This window comes from Microplitis mediator, chromosome 4 (genome assembly GCF_029852145.1).
Source record: "Microplitis mediator isolate UGA2020A chromosome 4, iyMicMedi2.1, whole genome shotgun sequence".
NCBI classification, from domain to species: domain Eukaryota; kingdom Metazoa; phylum Arthropoda; class Insecta; order Hymenoptera; family Braconidae; genus Microplitis; species Microplitis mediator.
In genome coordinates, this window is record NC_079972.1 from 5,419,036 (window position 1) to 5,441,224 (window position 22,189).

The following is a 22,189-nucleotide window of genomic DNA, read 5'->3' on the forward strand; positions in this document are numbered from 1 at the left end:
ATATTAATAAGTTATCAATCGTTTGTTTCCTAAACAATATATGTTTTTCTATATCTCCGTATTTGAACGCAAGTAATAAAAATTCAGTAAATGTTAATTTTTGTTAATTATTAATTAATTAATAAACCTTTTAAATCTATGAGTTTTATGTTTATATTGATTTAAACCTTTTAAATTAAGATATAAGATTATTTATGTTTAATAAGTATTATAAGAAAATTTAGATCTATTATGAAGAAAACAAAAATATTTATCATACTGAAGTAAGCAGACGTCTCATATTTTTTGGATTTTTTTTTGAAGCCGATAAATTATAAAAAAAATTGCACCTATAGTTTTTTTAATTTTCTACATGTGCATATTTTTAGTTTTTTTTTTTTTTTGTAATTGATTTGTTGAAAAAAAAACCTGAAAATTGTTAATTGTCTGCTAACTTCAGGGTCATAAATATTTCAGATATTTGTATTTTTAAAAGAAATTGTATGCCAACGTGTTTGAAAAACTTGTTGGGCTTGACGCGTTGGAATAATTATAAATTGATTAGCATTTGATAGAGTATAGATTTCTGTGTATTTTAAATGCTGGTCGGTTTCTTAATGATAATTTAATTTAATTTAATTGCTATTTCTTTTTTTTGAGGTTTGTATTTTAATTTGTTGAATTAGTTATTGCGCTCACTTCCGGTACACTTTTTGGTCGCTTAAATTATTAGAGACACCTTGGACAAGAAATTTATTTTTTATTTTTCTATGCGTAAATTTGACTGAAATTTACTTTTTTTTTATTTAAATATAATTAAGGTAGAAGCCCCTATACCCGCTCAGTACCATTAGTGGCTCATTTTAACTGTTTAATGCGTTTTTTATAATTTTTATAAAAACAAATTTCAACTAAAAAAATCATTATTGATAAATAATTATTTGTAAATCTAAATATGTATACTAAAATATGATGTATCAAACTATTTCATAATAGATTATAAATTTAAATAAAGTGACTGTTTTCAAAATCGCGCTCAGCCGGGCATTTTTTACTTTAACGTTCATTCATTAAATTAAATTTCGGTTACGTCAAATTTTTTAAGAATTGTCATAACTATATCTCATTAAATATATTTTTAAAATTGATGAAATTTTATATTATGAAAGAATAAAGTAATATAATTTATAAAATATTTTCCAAAACAATAAACTTATCATAGTTTAATTGATATTGTCTTTGAGCGACTATAGAGCCATGTGTTGATCCAGTAATGGTACATAACAACTTTTAGTGAGCGACTATGGGTACACTCAAGGACCTTATTTAAAAAATTAATAATAATTAATTAACAACATTATTCTTCAAACTAAAATTTTATTCTAATACTTAAAACTTCAAAAAATAACTATAAAAAAAAATATGATTTTTCATTTTATTTATTATTTTATATTGAGTGATTTAATCTTACTCCAATGAAAAGTGAGCGGGTATAGAGACTTTTTTCTTATTACAAATATATGGCCAATAATTTTATTCGGATTTTTTTTTTGCGGATTTTTTTTAACATCAATTACAAAAAAAAACTAAGAAATATGCACCTTTAAAAAATCTATAGGTTCAATTTTTTTTTTTTAAATTTAATATTTTTAATTAGACGTCGGCTCACTTCAGTGTCATTTTTTTTTTATTTAAAAATAAATTTACTGTAAAATCTTTGTTGAGAAAAATTTATCGCATAGAAAATTGTTATTTCAAACATAAATTTTATTTAGAAAAAAAAAAACTTTCCTAAAAATAACTAAAAAATTAATAAAGCATCAAAAGCCCTTAGAACATTTTGAGTGAATAAATAATAATTACGAATTGTTTTTAAAAAAATTAATATTTCCATTTATTATACATCTAATTAAAATCTATATACACAATAATCAAACATAAATCACCATAAAAGTACCAATTAGAATAACATTATAAGTAAGAGAAAATTCCCACCGAAAATTGCTAGCTGCCGCACCAGAACCAGTGTTATTGCAGCAAAAATTAGTAGTCTCTTGAACCAAATTCGGATAGTACTCATTCCAAAATGCCAAAATTCTGTGATCGATAGCATTGACGTCGCTCTTACTGATAGTCCTATTAATAGTCAATATACCAGGTGACTGTTCAGTGAAAGGATCCCACTGTACAATATCCAACGAAGGGTTACCACTTCGTATAAATTTCCCCACCATCATCATCATAACGTCAGCCAAATTTTTATCACTACTACGCCACAGTATTGAGCTTGCAAACATGTGAGGCAGTCCCCAGACAAATGGTAATTCAAACATATGAGGTACACCTGCCCATTCGGGGATATCACGGACCACCAGTTGTGTTATTGGTCTGTAGTCAAACCGATATACAAACGTATCTTTTTGCCTTGACACACGTGAGGCCAATAAAGTTAAACTAGCAGCGTAATTTTTTTCCGTCTGTAAGGATAGATAACGATCTCTATAAACACTTGTATCATCTGTATGTGGGTACGGTTTATAAAAAAATATAACAGCGTCAGCGATCGTGTGAGGTTTTGACTCACAAGTTGAACTGTTGTCGCTATTCAAACTGACAGACGCAAGTATTTCATCTCTTATTAACGTATCAAATTTATTGAACGTCAATTTTCCCTCATCTTCTGGATTTTCTAGAGTTTCGATGTAAGCAAGTGATTGTTCATTACTCGTATAGCCTGTCATTAATGGAACCGCATTAAAATTACCCATTTCCAAAATATCACGCGGTGGCATTGGTAAAAATGGCTCCGTTGAATTAGTAGTTGTGATGTCAATTATTGGACCCCATGTTTCAATGTCTGCTGTCTCTTTGAGTAATACCGAGGCTTGGGCACGACGTAAACATTCCATTAAACGCGTGCGGTTCCGTATCACACATCCGAAACGTTCTCCAACTTGATCAGCTATTGGTGCTTCTAATTCTGGTGTTCGTAAGGTACTTATTGGATCACCACTCATTACTATTGCTTTAGAAAATTTACCTTTACTTAAAGGACTTAGGACATGTAAACCCACACTTATTGCTCCGGCATTGTGACCGGCTATCACAACGTTATCACGCGAACCATTGAAGTGTTGGATGTTCTGTTGAATCCAATCTAATGCTGCTACTTGATCCAACATTCCGTAATTTCCTGGTGCTTCCGCTGTGGTCGTTGTAAAAAATCCGAAGATGTTCAAACGGTACGCTACTGTCACCACGAGAATCTGTTGATAAATGATAAAAATATGAGTACGTTTTTTTTATCACACTGTAAAAAATTAGCAGAGTGATCGCGGAGTAAATCCGGAGTGAATGCGGAGCAGAGTTCACCCTGAAGGGAAGTTTATTTTGAAATTAAAAATCTACTTCGGAGTGAAATTCACTCCTAAAAAGAGTTCATTTTAATATTAAAACTACGAATGGAGTGAATGCAGATTTAAATAAAATTAAGATCACTCCGGATTCACTCCCAATTTTTTACAGAGACATTTTTTTATGCATGCAGTGGCCTTGAACTACACATTGATTTTTATATTATTTTACCTGTCTAAAAATATATATCTTAAATCGCGGGCTACATTGTTACGGTAGGATTTATTTATATGATAAAAATAATTTAACGTAATTGTGTCACGAAATAATTACGGCATCTTAGATTATAAAGAGATATTTTGAATTAATTGTTTGATGATTTTAATTAATTATTGTGTAATTATAATTCTGACCTTTTGTTTATTGACGAAAACTGTTGCGTCCCACATGGCCGGAGTCCCGGTGTTAAAATCACCACCGTGGAACCATACCATTACTGGCCAACCCTCTGTTGGTGCTGTGTCTGTATTAATATTATTTTTTTTTATTTAGGACGAGTATTAATCAATAGGTAAATATTAACATTCATTTTAATAATTCTGGGGTGGAAAAAAAAAATTCATTTTTATTTTTTTGAGATATTAAAAAAATTATAAATCATGGAAATTAATTATGGTCTGTTTTATTTTTTTTTTTTATTTATTAATAATTGTGTTACATTATTTTTACTACTGATAAAATCCGACATTTTGATCAATAAAATTACTCAAAGAAAATAAATATTTTCATAAAAACTATTTGTTTTTTTTTAATGCTGTAGCAGTGAAAAATTATTCAAAATAAATTTAAAAAAATAGAATTTACCATTTGAAAAATAGTTTTTTATAATCGAAAAATCTTTGCTAGTTTATTGTTAAAGCTTCCGGAAAAAATCTATAAAATTTCATTGCACTCGTTATTTTTTATGTTTTGAATTAATAGTACACGCATTCGCTTCACTGGGCGTCGATTTAATTTTGTAAAAGAATTTTTTTACTTCAGATATTTAACTTTGCATTTAAAAGGTATTGTAAAAAAATTAAATTTTCAGCTAATCTAGTACAGATATGACACAAATGTGTATGAATGATTTTGTAGCTAATTAAATTCTGTACAAAAATCATCTCATAACATTTTTACGTACATCTAATTGTTACGTAGTAAATACAACTTGAAGTAAGAAATTAAATTAATTTATATTAGATTTTAATTAATTGATCCCTTCTTTATTTTCTCTATGACTTTGAAACTATCAGAAGTACGGCAATAAGCTCTAAGATCTTTTTTATAGCAAATTAAATTTCCCACAATTTTTATTTCAAACTTTTTTTTCTAAAGTCGGCAGTTTCATTGTAAATTTAATTTTAAAATGAATTCACATTTTCTTACTTTAATTTTTTTATGTTAGCATTTAATTTATATCAAAAAATAATAATAATAATGATAATAAAACGCATGAATTAATAATGATAAATACCCTAAAATCTTGTCTACGTAATTCTACATCAAATGCTGGGTATCAAGTCTCTAAGTTTCATAGTTCTTAAAGTATTAGGTCGATAAGTAAAAGTTTTAATTTTGTTATTGAAGATTATCATTTTATTTAAATAATTAAAGCTTCGCGTTCATTTAAAACTTAATAAATAATTCAATTCAAGACTTAAAAAAATTATTAGCCTTTTTTTTTCCCCCTTATTCAATCAATCAAATTGAAAAAAAAATAATGCCTCAATTTTATTTCAATTTATCAGTCAATCTCTTGATAACTTATTCAACAAAATATAAATATTCAAAAACTTCATACGTCCTTACAAAAAAAAAAATAAACATATATACATATTTAATAAACTCACATGATGAATAATCCGTCGCATCTTATAAAACTCAAACAATATATCGTAAAATATTATCCCACAGCAAGCACCCTTGACAACTTGTAACTCGTCGCCTTCACAAGTGATTACATATTCCTCAGGCTATAAAGCCCTTTATCAGTATATCAATTCAATCAACACCGTCAATCGATCCGGAAACTTTTCACGCCGCTAATTTCCTCTTTCTAATATTTATCTTCCACGCAACATATGTATACATCACCCCCATTATTATTTTTCTACCTACCAAATAATTTTAATAATTACGACCTTGAACTCATTTTAAAATTAATATCACACATTACATTTATATTTATCGATAATGCGCAATCTAATCTACCATCTCACCACTACTGGGTGTTTATATGCTGCAAGATCTGAACATTATTTATACTTTGTCGAGTTTCCTCTAGGCAATCACGTGCAGCTAATTCATCTTACTCTCGGTAGACTTTAAAAGGGTGCGCCAAATGATCTACCCGAGTGAATCATCCCAATAAAAAAGCTAAGTAAACATAAGTAACCAAAGTGAGTGAAGCTCACCTGGATTAAGGGGTGCCTTAGGCATCACACAATCCCACAAACATAAATATCTATATATATACAAATATACAAATGTAATAGAATAGAAGACCAAAAGCTTCGTGACCCGAGTCAGTCGTATCTCGACATCTTTTGCTACTAGCCCTAAAAGATCGCGTGCCACTGGCTGCACCAGTTATACTCTGTTACTTCCATTCTATTCAGCTATCGACCTAGCCCTCTATACAACTTTTAACCCCCTTCACTCCTCTTTTAAGGGTTACAAACATCAATTACTTGCCAAATTGCGTACAATACTTTTTTTTTCATTTTCCTATTTGTATTGTCAAATTTTTTTTCATTACTCGTTCTATCCAATTCATAATTTTTATATTTATAAATAAATTATTTATTTATCAATCAGCACTTCTAATTCATATATATATATGTTCATTCATATGTATATATATTTTTTATTGTTAAGTAATTATTAAGTTTACTAAAATAAAACATCTTATTTATCTTAATCAATCTCTTATTGAGGTCGACGCAAACTTTTTCTCATTATACTTACATATATATATATATATATATATATATATATATATTATAAAACTTGCATGTATGTTATTAACGACAATTTTCATGGGTGCAGATAAAACACACTAATGTAAGTTAACTTCCTTTGCGTGCACTCTATTATCCTAAATAAAAAAAATTTTCCACTTTTTTTTTTCACGGAACATAAAAAAAAAAGTTTCCAATAATTATTTTTATTTAAAATTATAATTTTTTCGCGGTATTTTAAACTTGCGAATAATTAACCGAGATTAAGATCGTCCGTGGAATGAATTGAATAAAATTGTCAGAGCATTTAAATGTAAGGAATTACAATCTTAAGATTGTCATTAGCATCATAAATGACTAGAATATTTCCCTTGCAATTAATTCTGCAATCAGTGTTTATTTACCAGGTTTGAACGTCTTAAATGCTATAGAAGAGAATTTAGCATGTAAGCTAATGTATAATGTTTGATATTAATGTATGATAAGATTTTGGAGTGTCGTATGAACAATGTAAAGCTCGTGTGACATGACGACACGCGTATATGCTTTTGTATATGAATAAAGAACGCGGTGGATTTTATTACGTTTTGGGTCTAGATCACGCGAGCTTTTGTTCCTTATTATGCACCACAGTCTCATGATTTAAGATTATTTACTTGTGGACATCCTTAAATTTTATGAAAAATTTAATAAATTATTTATGGCCCTGAACTTGGGCCAATAATATTTAATATTTAATAATTGGTACTTTTTAAAAATAAACTTACTTAATAAATAAATAAACTTACCGTCAGGAATGTAAATATTTAAATAAAGACAATCTTCACTATAACCCGGATCCTCCCAATCAGAAGGCAACAATTTTCTGTACAGCATCTCATGATGTTTAATTAATTTTAAATTTTGATGACAAGACGGCGCGAATTGAGTGGCATTGCGCGGATTACTCCATGAGACAATTGGATCGGTGACTGGTGGCGCGAAACGTTTTTTACCAATTGGTGGCTGGGCATACGGTATCCCCAAAAACGCTGTTACTTTTTGCGGGCGTGCAAGAGGAATCTGCATCAGGTAAAATTTCCATTTGAACCTGGCTATTCTATAATATGGAAATTTTGTATATTTTTAAATATTTAACTTATTATTTATCATTTTAATTATACAGATACAAAATAATATAAATTTATATCTATTGTATTAAATGAAAAATAAATAGTAAATATTTAATAATTTATTAAAAATATTATGAAATAGCCGGGTAATAAAATATACATATGTACACTGTAAAAAATCGGGAGTGATTACGGATTTTATCTCAATTTGAATTCACTCCGTCACTCAAAGTTCCGGAGTTTTTAAAAAAAAATTCTTCGCATACGAAGTCAATACGGAGTTTTTTTCAGCGGAGTGATCTGGAATTTAGTTAAATTCGCATTCACTTCAATTCAGACTTTTAATATTAAAATAAACTCCCCTTCGAAGTAAATTTTACTCCAAGGAGATCAAATAAATAAACAGTCATCCGCTCCGTATTTGATCCGGGTTCACTCCGCAATTTTTTCAGTGTATGATTTTTTTGTAATAATTAATAAAAATATTTATTCTATTGTTTACCTCTTTTCCAATCAAAGTTCCCTGTCCAGGAATATTAACTGTTGGTGGTGACTTAGTACTTGTTTGCCGTGCATTAGTTTTCTGTGAATTAGTCAAAGTAATTCCGGTAAGAAACAATAATTCATGAAGAAACAAAATTACGACCAACGTGGAGCAATACATCCTGCTGACTGATTTTAACGTCGCCGAGGTATGATCGTACAGGGGTACCGCGAACCTTCTGCTGGCTCTTGCGTGACTTCAACGACGCCCAAGACCTCATCCAGGTGGAGGAGGTTCAGGTTGAGACTTGCGCCTTATAGACATTCGTCTTATGGTTTGTTTCTTTCTCTTCATATTTTTTTTTATCAAATAAAAATAAATAAAATGAATTAATTTTTTATATTAGTACTATTTATTCTCCATACATATATTATTATTTAATCGTGTCGCCTTATCATAATCTTTGAGAATGTGTTACAATTTGTTGCATTACGAATAATTTTTTTTTTTTTTAAATACTAAGTATTTATGCTTGGGTAGAATTTAAATATTATTTAATTGTTTTATAATTTATTTGTGGTATAGATTTAAATATTATTTATAAGGAAGGGGAAAATACAAAACGAGGTAATTATTTTAAACCCGCAGCAATTTACGTATGACTGATTGTATGTGTTATAATTATTATTACTGTGACCTCTTGATAGTTGACCTGAAATAATTACATCTAATTAATTATTTTTTTTTTACATGATACTTTTATTAATGATAATTTATGTATATGTGTAATTTTTTTTTTAATTTATTATTTTTATTTCTATCTTTTAAAATTTATTTCATTATAATTATGAAATTTAATTAAAAAAAAGAAAGAAAATTTTTGATCAAAGTACGATTAAAAATTATTTAATAATAAATATTTTTTATATTTTTAAGTAATTTAAGGGGGGAAAGGGGTCTGAGATACAAAAAAAAGAGCATGTTTTCGTGATTTGTTTTTTCAGAGTACCTTTCTTATTAATATTCTTAAAATTTGAGACATTATTAATCAACATTCCAAGAATATTTTACTAAATTTTTATTAAAAAATATTGAAAAACAAGCCAGTGGTAGTGGGGAGAACCGAGTCACTTAAAAAAAAAGTATCCATACTGTAGGCAGGATAACTCATGACTGCCTAATCTGAGATCAAAAAACCAAAAGGATTTCTTTAGTACATAAGTTTATCTTGGATTTGAACGAAGGAATGAACAAAATATTAATTTTTGAATTTTTGATAAAGGTGCAATCTAAAAACTCTGATTTTGGCCAAAAATTGCTGCTTTTGTTTCATTAAAAATAAGTAATTATTGAAAAAAAAAAATTCTTCGTTCAAATCTAAGATAAACTTATGTACGAAAGAAATCTTTTTGGTTTTTTGATTTCATATGAAGTAGTCATGAATTATCCTGCCTATGACATGGAGACTTTTTTTTTGAGGTGACTCGGATCTCCTTACTACCACTGACTTATTTTTCAATATTTTTTCATGAAAATTTAGCAGAATATTTTTGGAATGATGCTTAATAATGTTACAAATTTTAAGAATTTTAATAACGAAGGTACTCTGAAAAAAAAAAAAAAAAGTCACAAAACTATGCTATTTTTTTTTTGTATTTCAGACCTTTTTCCCTCTTTAATAGAAGTCTCGAAAAATTTTTTTGCTGTGGAAATAATTTTTGAAAACTAGATTATTTTTTTTTTTTTTATGAGCGTTAAAAAAAATTTCAATTCAAATTTTAAAAAACTCTGGTAATTATTTACAAATTTAAGACAAAAATTTCAATAAAAAACTGGTTAAAAATCATTTTTTTGAATTTTTAAATGTAAAAAAAACATATTGTATTTTCATTTTTCTATATTGTCATCTTTTTTTCATGAATACGTAAAATAGAATATTTAAAAACAAAACTATTCGAAAATATTGATTTTTCGTTTTTTTATATTCGAAAATGTGGTTGAGCCCAACGGTAAACGATTACCAAAAATCTGTTTGAAGAAATCGTAAAAAAATTAATTTTAACAAGAGCTTAAAATTTTCGAATTCATAAAATTCTCATTATTATTCAAGGATAAAATAATATAAAAAAAAATGATAATTTAAATTAATTGAAAACCTTGAAATGAAAGTGAAAAGGAATAAGAAATTATTCAAAAATTACCAATAAGTGATAAGATCTCCATGCCACTCATGAATCATGATTTTAAGTAGAGTGACCTTGAATATTATTTCAAACGATCGTTACTTTATTCTTCCACCCTATACTCTTTTCATATAAAAGTAATTTAGCTAAATTTTACGACATAATTGCTCTTGTCTATACTTTTACCACGTGGATACTTTAGATCGATGCCAAAATATTTCTTTTTTTACGGTAAACTAAACACATATCGGCGCCAAAAACACAAACGGACTCTACTAAACAATTAGTCTGTAAAGTTTAAGGTTTAATTAGCGCCTAATGTATCCGGTAATTTTAAACTTTTTTAGTTTAAGGTTTCAGTAATGTAAGTTAAGTACGTGGTTTTAGGTTTGAGGGAAAATCGCAAACGATTAGGTCATTAGACACGTCGTCAACTCACTTAGCTAAGAGATTGAATATAAAGATACAATCTAAGTGTTTGTTGGAGGTCGCAAGTTTCACTTCTCATTAAGATTATTATTGTCGAACCATTTGTTTCACGTGGCCTGACATTATCAAACAACTATATACCTCTATATATTATTTTCTATATATGTGATTTTTATCACTATGTATATTACTTTTATTTAGGTACTGCTAAAAAAACTGTATAGACGGATTTATTTATATACTTTTAAACTGGGGCATGGAAATAAATAGTCAAATGTTATAAATGACAAAAGTTTAAAATATTTTGCTCGATTGTAGCAATAATTTTGTATAATTTTGTCATGGGAAAAATTTCGTTTTCATTTAATGAAATTATTTTTTTCATTCAAATCAACTCGAAATTTTATGCACGTTTGAAATCATTTAAAGAAAAGCTATTGATGGCCTACATTAGAAAGTAAAAAGATACCAGAAATATTGTTTAGATAAAATTTATGCGCCACAACTCAAAAAAAAAATTTTTTTATTATTGGCTAAGACTGACAAGTCCTATTTTTCTCTGTATTTTCTTGGGAGAGAATTTTGGAAAAATCGGAAAAGTTGGATTTACTATTTCTAGTCTTTACAAGTATCAGGAATATTGTATAAATAAAAATTATGTGATACAAATAAAAAAAAGAAATTTCTTTTAAATTTGGCATAGACCGAAAAGTCCAGATTTTCTCTATTTTTTTGGGAGACGATACTGGCTGGGATTGAAGGCTAGTATGACTACTTGTAGCCTTTAAGAGTATCAGAAATATTTTTTAGACAAACTGTATGATATAAGTAAAAAAAAAATTTGGCATAGACCCACAAATCGCGACTTTTTATGTATTTTCTTGGAAACAATATTGGCTAGAATTAAAGGCTGGTATGACTATTTCTAGTCTTAGGATGTCAAAAATATATTTTAGATATGATATAGTACAAGTCAAAAAAAAAAAAAACAGATACACCAACACGTCCGATTTTTCTATGTATTTTCGTGAAAAACGGTATTGACACACATTCATATACAGACATTCTGCCGTCATTTTGAAAATGTCGTAATCTAATGCAAACTCCATTTTTAAAAATGTCACTGGAAAAGACAACTTTTCAGTTTTCTTTTAATTTTAAATTTTCTTAGCGGGAAGTAAAAAAGCCTATTACATACCTCTTACAAATAAAGATAGTTAAAAGCATTGTAACGCAAAATTAAAATTTAAATCGATAACATAAAAACTTTTTATTAAATTTTTCGTTAAGCTTTTTTAAAAAAATAAACAAATATTTATATTTATGATCTAATCAATGATAAATCATGAAATTTATTGCTTAATAAAAACTGAAGACTCAATAATTAAATACAAACATAATTATACGTTTATTACTCTAGTGAACGTAAAATTGATTTATTAAGTCTTAAAATTAAAAATATTATCTATTATTCAAAAAATATATTAGTTTCTATATTTATTATTGTTCAAATTATGTGCATTTAATTTTATTTATTTTCTATTACAAACTTTCAACAATAAAATAAATAATTCAAATATTAAATTTGTAAGGTGATAAAAATATTAGTTATCACTATTATTATTTTTTTACAAAATATAACATTACAACATACACTAAGAATTCAATGAAATAGTATATATATTATTCAATAATAATAATACTTTTACATTCATGCTTGACTAACTAATTTAATGTGTTCAAGTTTGCTAAAGAATTTAAAAGAATCTATGATCGTCATTAGTTTGCTTTAGGCTCTTGAAGAAAGTGCTTCTTATTCCGTTCAAGTCACAAAAAAAATATTATATATAAATTTAAAGCAAATATGTATAAGTTTAAAATAAATAATTATACATTAGTTATATTTATAACATTTTTTTGTGCATTAGAGTCATTACGAATCGGTAAGATAATTTTAAATCAACACTGTAATAAATTATGAGTTAATTCGGAGTGATTATGAATTAAAATTCAATTCCAATTTACTCCGTCACTTGGAGTTCCGGAGTTTTAAAAAAAAATCACTCTGCATACGGTGTAAATAAAGAGTTTAATTGTTCAGCGGAGTGATCTGGATTTTATTTACATCTGCATTTACTCCGATTTAGATTTTAAATATTAAAATAATCTCCCTTTAGGAGCTAATTTCACTCCGAACCGGAGTTTCAATATTAAAATAAACAGTGTAAAAAATTTTTTGTACCCGGTATAGTGTAAATGTCTCGGTGTGAAAATTACACCAAATTCGATGTTAAATTTAAGCGGTGTGAATTTAAAATTTTAACACTACCAAACGTGTAAATGTATGATTCATTATAATTTTGCGTTAAGAAAATTAATCATAAGAATATTGAAATGTTCAAAATACTATTTAATATCTAAATAAAATTAATGTAGTTATTGATTAAGTAGTTAAAAATATTTAATGATCGTTTGTTGCTCATTAATCAAAATAACGAGTAACACGGAGTGGTGTTAAGAAAGTAGATTATACCGTGTTAAAATTACACGGATGGAAAATTTACACCGGGAGAATTTTACACCGTTATTTCACACTACAAGGCCGTGTAAAGTTCTCCAGGTTCATTTTTACACCGAAATTTTTTTACAGTGAACTCCCCTTCGGAGTGAATTTTACTCTGAGGAGATCAAATAAATAAACAGTCAACCGCTTCATATTCACTCCGTAAATTTTTTACAGTTTAACAATCTTTGTTAATAATTAATGAGAAATAAAATTTTTTTTTTAGATATGACGTATATGGAAAGAGTACAAAAAAATTTATCTGATCATAATTTATATAAAACACACGTGTCATCTGGACTTAAATCGATGCCGAATCCTGAAATAAATTGCAAAGAAAATTTTGTCAAGTGTTCGAATGAAAGTCGTTGTATTCCGAAATTTTTGTGGTGCAATGGTAAAATTGATTGTGCAGATGCAAGTGATGAAGAAATGTGTTCTTGTCTTGATAAAATAGATGAGGAAAAAATTTGCGATGGTTCATTTGATTGTTTCAATGGCGAAGATGAACTTAATTGTTTTGGTAATTATTTTTTTAATACATCAGAGTACGGCTCCACCTATTTTTGGGAGTGAATTACGTTTTATTTTTTTCTATATTTTATTAATCTACTTCTCGGCGGATCAATGAAAAAAGATCGAAAAAATAGCGATTTAAAAAATTTATGAAAAAAATGTATATGTAGACTTAATAAATTTGGTAATTATAAATTATTTCATATTTAATAAAAATTCGATAGAAATTTAAATATTAAGATGATAAATAAAAAAATGTATTTATTATTTTTTAAATTTAAAGGAGCAAGTAAATTTTTGAGTGTTAATAAAAAAAATGATAGATGGAAATCGTTTTAAAGTTTTGTATTAAAATGTATTCATATTTTTTACATCAGGATGCGGCAATAATTCTTTCAGTTGTCTAGACTGGACCAGACGTGATCCTAAGGGAACTTGTGTATCCTTATCACGAAGATGTGATGGAATAAGTCAGTGCCCAAATAAAAAAGATGAGTTAGATTGCAGTATTCTCACACAATCTTATATCAACGAGGATCCTGTATATATTTTTATTATTGTTATTTTAAAAATTACCATATTTATATTCTCAAATTATATATTTTATTTTTTTTCGTATTTAGCAGATAAATAGTTCATATGACAATGGATATTTTTTAAAAAACTGGAAGGGCAAATGGTATCCAGTCTGTCCGACAACTCTGGCCTGGGCATCTGACGCCTGTTTCAAAGGAACTGGAATCCAGGCGATCGAACCACCAACAATTACAGTTGATATGAAAAAACAAAGACTTAATCTTGGCCCGTACATCGCGATGGAGCCATCGGGGGAGATTAAATTACTCGAAGATTGCTTTGCTGAATTGGCATTCGTTTTATGTCCGACACATGGAGATCTAAATAAATAATACCATTCAATTCTTTATCTTTTATCAAATTTATTATTATATATTTTATTTATTAGCATATATATTTACTAATCTGTATATTAATAAGAGAATAAAGAAAATTTTGTCTCCGTTATATCTCTGTAATAAAACCAATTAAACTGATTAGATTTCGCATCACTGGAAAGGTTTCGATTTTAATTTGCGCCTTTCATGGTTTCAACTCGTTTATACGATCGTTAATTCAGTATGTTAAATTTCTTGAATAGTTATAAATATATTTACATTTCGCACAAAAAAATCATCAGTTTTTCTTATCTTATTCCAAAATTACTAACGTCAAAATTTTTGTAATATTTTGAAATTAAACTCAATTTTTTTTATCAATTAAAAATAACACCCTCAGGTAAACTTCAAAAATTTTATCTGTTTTTTTATATTTTTCAGTTGTTGATATATTTTAGAAAAAAAAAATTACATGGGAATTAGAGGACAGTAATAAAAAAATTTCAGTGTGTTGATTTTTTTAAGTATTCTCTGAATATACAATTATTTAAAACAATCTGTTTTTTGGATGGATGAAAATTTGTCGGACTAAATTGTAATAATAATAAAATAAACTATAAAATATCTCAGAGTATATGATTAAGTAAACTATTAAATTAAAAACATATTGAACAAATTTCGTGGTTGGCAGTTACACTGTAGAAAATTTGCGGAGTGAACACAAATTAAATCCGGAGTTAATGCGGGGTGAATGTGAAGTGAATAACTGTTTATTTATTTAATCTCCTTGGAGTGAAATTTACTCCGAAAAGAAGTTGATTTTGATAATGAAACTCCGGCTTGGAGTGAAAATCACTCCTGAAAGGAGATTATTTCAATATTTAAACTTTGAATCGGATTGAATGCGGATTTAAATGAAATCCAGATCACTCCAAAATCACAGCTGACAAAACAAACTCCGAATTTAGTCTGTATGCGGAGTGAATTTTTTTGAAACTCCGAAACTCCGAATTCGGATGTAAATAACATCCGTAATCACTCCTAATTTTTTACAGTATACATAGAGCCTGCCGGTTACTAATTAATATTAAATTATTAAACTATTTGCAAACTAATTTATATAAATATTCTAATTGATTGTTTTCTAAAAATGTCACGACTAAATATTATGAGTGTAAATGTAGCAGACATACGACAATTTTTTAATTAGATATAAAAAAGTTAAATAATTGAAATAATAATATTAAAAAAAATGCATGTACTGAATTTCGAATTGTCTAAACATGTATTTTTTTATTTTTATTTTATAAACATTTTAATTTACTATTTCAAAGTTTTAAAAATTGTCAGATGTCCGCTAACTTTACTATCACCTAAATATTTAACTATAAATATTTTTTATTTATAAAATTTCTAAGTAAACAGCAGGTCAAATTTTTAATTATTATTCTTATTATTAAATTTACTAAATTAAATTGTTTATAATTCAAATTTTTACCGCTAACTTACAGTCTCAGGCCGTGCTGCCTCTAGCGCGAAAATTCAAAACCTCTAATTTCAAAATGGCGTTGCCCGCGTACGTGAGTGAAACACTTGTATGTTTATATAAATAAACAACAAAAAAAAACCGCACCCACATTGCATGTATTCGTACTCGCATGCTCAATAGTAATTACAAAAAAAGCCTCATCTTTTATCATTATCCACCGCACCTACAAAAGCTTAAAAAAAATATTTCATCTAAATAATACTCCAAAGAATGGATAGAAAAGACCTGAAGACATCAAAGGATTATCAATGCGCTTGACATCTATCAAAGAACTTGGTATCATGGTAACTGATCTCCAACTCTGACATCATATCACCGTTGAGTCACTTGTATTGTTCACCTGTTAAGAATGCCCAGTGACCGTACCTGCAATATTAAATTCAAGTGACTCGTTTACTTTTTTATTCATCAATTTATTTATTTACTTACTTAATATTTAATTTTTTAAAAAATGTTCATTTACTTGTTGATTACTGGCCTCTGCGGATGTTTTATTGACTTAACATTTGCTGGCGACTATATCGGATGTTTCAAAAGCCCTCAAGAGTCCGATGAACCTCTGGTGGTATTAACAAGTCCAAATGCTCCAGAGGTTTGTATCCAAGAATGCCGCAATCGTTATTACAGGTAAGTTAAAAAAAAAAATAACATTTATAGAAAAAGACGAAAAATTTTAATTTAAGTATCAAATTCCATTAAATTTACCATCGAACTGTAACTTACTGTGATTTTTATACAAATGAAATACGACGAGTAATTAATAAATGTTTTCATATTACCAGCATCGAAACTTAAAGTTTCAGTGTTTCTACAGCCAGTCGAAACAAGATTATTTCAAGCCGATGCTGCAAACAACTGCTAGCGAATTCGTAATTCACAAATTCCGTCATACAGCGGGCAGAAACAATTGTATTTCTTCCCGAGGGAAGAAACACAATTGTTTCTGCCCGGTGTTGGTTATATTTTATATTCATTTGCAGCCTTATTACTCTCATTTGTCTACTTGTCACTTCAGTTTACTCATTTCATTTTTTAAGTGACAATTTTAATCAACCAAAAAAAAATTAATAAAAAATGAGTGTAAATAATATTTTTTTCTTATTTACTATTTAATAAGTGACTGTAAATCACAGATTTCTCATTCTCTAACAGTTCTCCGCATCATCGGCTTGGAATTAATTTGTTGCTCACTGGCTGCTGACACTGAATCTTGAAGTTCCGATGCACGTAATCATGAAAAATATGGTGTGTGACTCAGGATAAAACACGTTTTCAGACTGCGGGTGATGTCAGCCCTTGCCTGCGGATCGGGCAGTCAACTTCACCCCAGTCTGAAATCGTCTTGTTTCATCCCTTGTCACACAATATACTATTTGATTACATCAAGAGCACATATTATGGTATGTTTTGTTTATAGTTAATAGTATATTATACACCTAGGGAAGTAAAGTAAGAAATGTCTTAGATCACATGTAATTGTTGGCCGAGGCGAAGCCGACGGAGGTGGAAAGCGGCATCTTCGTTTTGCACAGCGGGACGAAAGTTGACGCTTTCCGCCCAGAGGTGAGAAAATGATTTTTTCACCTCCGGCTTCGCCTCGGCCAACAATTACATGCGATCTGAGACATTTCTTACTTTACTTCCCTAGGTGTGTAATATACTATTAATAACTTTGTAAGATTTCCCAGATAGCATTCAAGTCGGAATGACTGCTTTACTTGGTCTTTTTGAAGGCGTCCTCAAGAAGTCTGATAATGACTTCTTAAAGATGTCATTTTTAAGAACTCGTAATTAAGAGTTCTTGAAGACTCCATAAATAAGACGTCAGTTTTGTGACGTCTAAACGTGTTCTTTTTTTTTAACTTCTTTGAAGTCAAAATGAAGTCAAAATTAGGAGCTCCTTAAGACGTCATGGTAAGTTCATACTGAAGTCTTATTTGCGAAGTCAGAAAAAATAACTCTTTTTAAAGACGTCCTACTGAGTTCGCTAGATGGCTCATTCGACATCTTGAGAACTTCTTAAAGACGTCTTTAAGATATTGATAAGACGGCCAAATTATAAATAGAAACTCATTCAGAACTCATCAAGACGTCATTTTACTATCTGGATTAATTGATATATTAAATCTATATGATAATATGTAGTAAGATATGTTTGTATTTATTTGTAGAACGCCTGAGGAAGTGTCAATAAAGACACGAAACGTCGCGAAATAATAAACAATCTTGAGTTGTTATTTTGATCCTACAACCTCTCAATCAACAATATTAAATTACAGGTTCGCAGGCCTAATGAAAGGTCAGCAGTGCTACTGCATGAGTATTTACGGTCGCAATGGACCATCAAGTGGCTGTACCACTCCCTGTATTGGTGATGAAAAACTATTATGTGGTTCTCACGATTCCATAAGTATCTACAGCACCGGCCAAAAAGTTTCAAGTCCGCCACGGGGACTCAGAGTAATAGACAGCAAGTCGACATCACTTGACATCATATGGCAACCACCAGATATTACCAATGGCAACATAACGTCTTACATTGTTCGTGCAATAGCACTTGAAACTCATGCATACTATCCACTTCAACCTATGCAATTACAAGTACAAGGTGAATCATCTGACAGTACAACTCTAACTAATTTGCAGCCTGGTACTAAATATAATATATCTATAACAGCAGTCAATGCTGATGGTGAAAGCCAGCCAAATTATTTGACAGACTGGACTTTTATCAGTTCACCAGAAAAACCAGATAGACCTAAAATAATAAAACGAGATGATAATAAAATTTTAATTGAATTAACTAAGGGTAGAAGTCAGTATGGACCTTTGAGTTCTTATCAAATAATTGTCGTCCATCCTGGGACAATTCCACCAGAACAAACTGATATTATTTACCCAAATTATCAGAAAGCAATACAAGATGGTATTCCATTTTATGTAACTGGTGAATTTGAAGCCGATGAGTTTGATAAGTATCAACAGTTTGTAATTGGTAATGGTAAAAAAATTGGCGGTTATTATAATGCACCGCTGGAAGAACCTTTTGACAGACCACAGATTGGAGTAGTATTGATATCTCGTGTGCGTAATGAAATAAAATATAGTTATTCTGATCTTGCAGGTCATGCATTAGAATTTAATGCCGGTTTAAATGGACTAGCGATTGGTCTTTATGTCGCTATCGCGCTGCTAAGTGTTTTATTAATCGTTTCTGTTACTGGTTACTTTATTTTAAGAAAACGTCATGAGCAAATACGCATGACTAAGCTACCGGAGCAACAAGAGCTGACTCTGCAGGGTCCGATGTACGAGGTAGATAATATGGCTTACATACCGGAAGATATTCCAGAACGTCCGAATCATTATCAGGATTTAAAGTCAAAGGTATGGAGTATTCCGAAAAATTTTTTGACCATCGAGCCGGCAGTTGTACGCCGCGGAAGGTTTGGTAACATCCACATGGGAACTGTTCAAGATAAGGATGGCAATTCTTCGAGAGCTTTGATCCACTCGATAGCTGACAAAAATTTACGAGCTTCTGATAAACGTCACATGCTGAGAGATCTTGATGTCTGCATAAAAGCCGGAAATATGAATTACCTAGCAAGCTTTGTTGGAAATTGTGAGACACCTGATGTACTTTATGTTGTTCAAGAAGCACCGGCTCAAAATTTAAAGCTGAGATTACTTGCTGCCAGATCGGGTGATGTTTTTCCATATGAATTTATTCTCACAATCGGGTCATCGATTGCCACTGGATTAAATTATCTTGATGCGCATAAAATAATTCATTCACATTTGTGTGCACGAAGTATTGGACTCACTGATGACCTGGTACCAAAGATTATGGGATTCGGTATCGGTAAACATGCTCTAGAAGATTTAAAACTTGCGCGCTGGACTGCGCCCGAAAGATTCGGTCATAAGAAACACAATCCTGCGGTCGTCTGGTCTTTTGCTGTCGTCGTTTGGGAGATGATGAGCATGGGCGGTACTCCGTACCATGACTTAGAGGACGAGTGTGACGTCGAAGAAGCTGTTGTTGAAAAAAATACCCGACTACCTCAGCTACGCGATATGCCCGATCCTCTCTACGAAGTTTTGTTGTCCTGCTGGAATGATAATCCTGACGAGCGTCCGACTTTTGATGAACTCAGTCGATTGGTAAATATTTTAGGCTTTGAATTTTATAATTAATCATTAATTTTAAATTACAAATTTTTTTTTTTTACAGAATACATTGAGCATTTGTCCCATCACTGCCATTACGGAGCCTTACTTACCAGAACTGGAATTAAATAACTAAGCAAATCCTAGTGTTTCCATTGTGACTTAAAATTTTTATGAACAAAAGAACAATTCTGCATTTATATATATATAAATATTTATATTATATTACACAACTCGTTTTTTACAAGGTCGTAAACTTTAATGTATAGTTACCGTTTACAAAAGCTATTGACGCAATTTTTATTATTTTTATATATATTTTTCAGCTACTTACGTATCATAAATACGTACAGCTCAACTTTCCGTCCAGAATTTACTTAATTTTTTTTTTTTACACTAGTTTTACGTATTTTTATTATTTTATAATTAATGATATTATAGATTAGATCTAATTTAAAAAATTAGTTTTATAATTTTTTACTGTTTCTTTTTTTTTTTGAGAGCATTCTCAGACAGTGCCCCGCACGATTTGAAAACATTCAATGAACTTGAACTGTCATAAGAGTATTAAAATTTTATTAATTAATTTCAAAAAATTAAAGCATTAATTGAAAAAAAGACAACGCAGTTACAATTGCGCTAAGATATAGATTTAAAAAAAAAATACTCACAGTTGTTATCAATTAGGAGCTAAACGAAATTTGCTAAACAAATTTTAGCCTAAAAAATGTGACATTTAAAATTATTATGGTGACTTTACTGAAATTTACACGGAAAATACAACATAATAGTGGCAATTCTCAAAGATAGTACTGACTACTTTCTGTAAAAAGCAAAATTTCAGACAGTACTGTATGAACTACTCTCTGGACAGTACTGAGTCTAGATAGCATACAGTACCGTCTGAAATTTTTTTTTTTATAGAAAGTACTCAGTAAGGTAAGAGACCCAGTACCCGATCAGGAAACTAGTACCCGATAACTCATGTATTTGTATATTTATATTCAGTAAAATTTAGTCAATATAGATATACATGAAGTGATCGGGTACTAGGTCTTTTATCTTACTATCCCAGAGAGTAGTCACTATTATATTGTTTTTTCCGAATTTCGTTTAACTCCTAATTCACATCAACTGTAAATAGTTTTTGGTAATTGTTGACAATCACAGCTCCATCTATTTTTGGCAATAAAATATCGAATAATATATTTTTAAACTTTTTTTTTTTTAATAATTCTACTCTACGGCGTACTTAAGGATATGAATTCATAGATTTCTGAAAATTTGATTTTCTATGAGTAAATTCCACTTATAAATTGCAAAAATGCACATTTTTTAAGTTTTTGTTGGAAATTTTGTAAAAAAAAATTTTTGCTGGTTATCGTTCATTTTTTTTTTTTTTTTCGTAAAATTTATATAACAGTCAATGATTTGAAAACAAAAAAAATATATATATATATAAATACATAAAAATGTTGATTTTTCAATTTTTTATGATTTTTTGAATATTTCACAATTTACTATTTTTGGCCATAAAAAATCGAAAAATGATAATTGAAAAAAATTTTCTTGACAATATTTTTTTAAAATGGGAGGGAGGGGCTGTCTAAGAATGACCTTAGTAAGCGATCAAGATTTATTACTGAGTTTATTTTATTTAGATACTTTGCTTTAACCACCGGATTTAAAAAGGCTTATATATAAATCTAGGCATCCACCGAAGTACAAATAAAATTTTATTAGTATATAAATTAAAATAATAATCTCGCCTGATGCTTTAGATCAAATAAATTTATATAAAAAATTTAAAAATTATAGTAATGAGAATTTATTAATTATTAACAAATAAATATTTTAAATAAAATCATTATTTTTATTTTATCAATATATAATACATAATAAATATCACATTAATTTATATTAATTAAATATTTAATTTAAATCGTTAGTAC

General features: G+C 29.0%; 3 protein-coding genes across 5 annotated transcripts; 2 read left to right on the plus strand and 1 right to left on the minus strand.

Annotated features, from left to right (window-relative positions):
• Window positions 1-1,874: 1,874 nt before the first annotated feature.
• LOC130666783 (carboxylesterase 1C-like) lies at window positions 1,875-8,202 on the minus strand. 2 transcript variants are annotated; one of them, XM_057468046.1, is made up of 4 exons: window positions 7,950-8,202; window positions 7,124-7,397; window positions 3,747-3,856; window positions 1,875-3,245 (listed from the first exon to the last, which is right to left on the minus strand). In XM_057468046.1, exons 1-4 carry the CDS (start codon window positions 8,109-8,111, stop codon window positions 1,911-1,913), a joined length of 1,881 nt encoding a protein of 626 aa, XP_057324029.1. In that variant the 5' UTR covers window positions 8,112-8,202; the 3' UTR covers window positions 1,875-1,910. The 2 variants fall into 2 exon arrangements, with proteins under 2 accessions (XP_057324029.1, XP_057324030.1); XM_057468047.1 differs by having other exon boundaries at window positions 7,124-7,434; window positions 7,950-8,089.
• Window positions 8,203-12,226: 4,024 nt separating this feature from the next.
• On the plus strand, window positions 12,227-14,635 carry LOC130666453 (serine protease nudel-like). 2 transcript variants are annotated; one of them, XM_057467458.1, is made up of 4 exons: window positions 12,227-12,486; window positions 13,333-13,629; window positions 14,000-14,163; window positions 14,246-14,635. In XM_057467458.1, exons 1-4 carry the CDS (start codon window positions 12,408-12,410, stop codon window positions 14,528-14,530), a joined length of 825 nt encoding a protein of 274 aa, XP_057323441.1. In that variant the 5' UTR covers window positions 12,227-12,407; the 3' UTR covers window positions 14,531-14,635. The 2 variants fall into 2 exon arrangements, with proteins under 2 accessions (XP_057323441.1, XP_057323442.1); XM_057467459.1 differs by having other exon boundaries at window positions 14,249-14,632.
• Window positions 14,636-16,104: 1,469 nt separating this feature from the next.
• LOC130666451 (putative inactive tyrosine-protein kinase Wsck) lies at window positions 16,105-22,138 on the plus strand. Its single transcript, XM_057467454.1, has 3 exons — window positions 16,105-16,691; window positions 18,344-20,231; window positions 20,302-22,138. Exons 1-3 carry the CDS (start codon window positions 16,516-16,518, stop codon window positions 20,371-20,373), a joined length of 2,136 nt encoding a protein of 711 aa, XP_057323437.1. The 5' UTR covers window positions 16,105-16,515; the 3' UTR covers window positions 20,374-22,138.
• The last annotated feature ends 51 nt before the right edge of the window (window positions 22,139-22,189 follow it).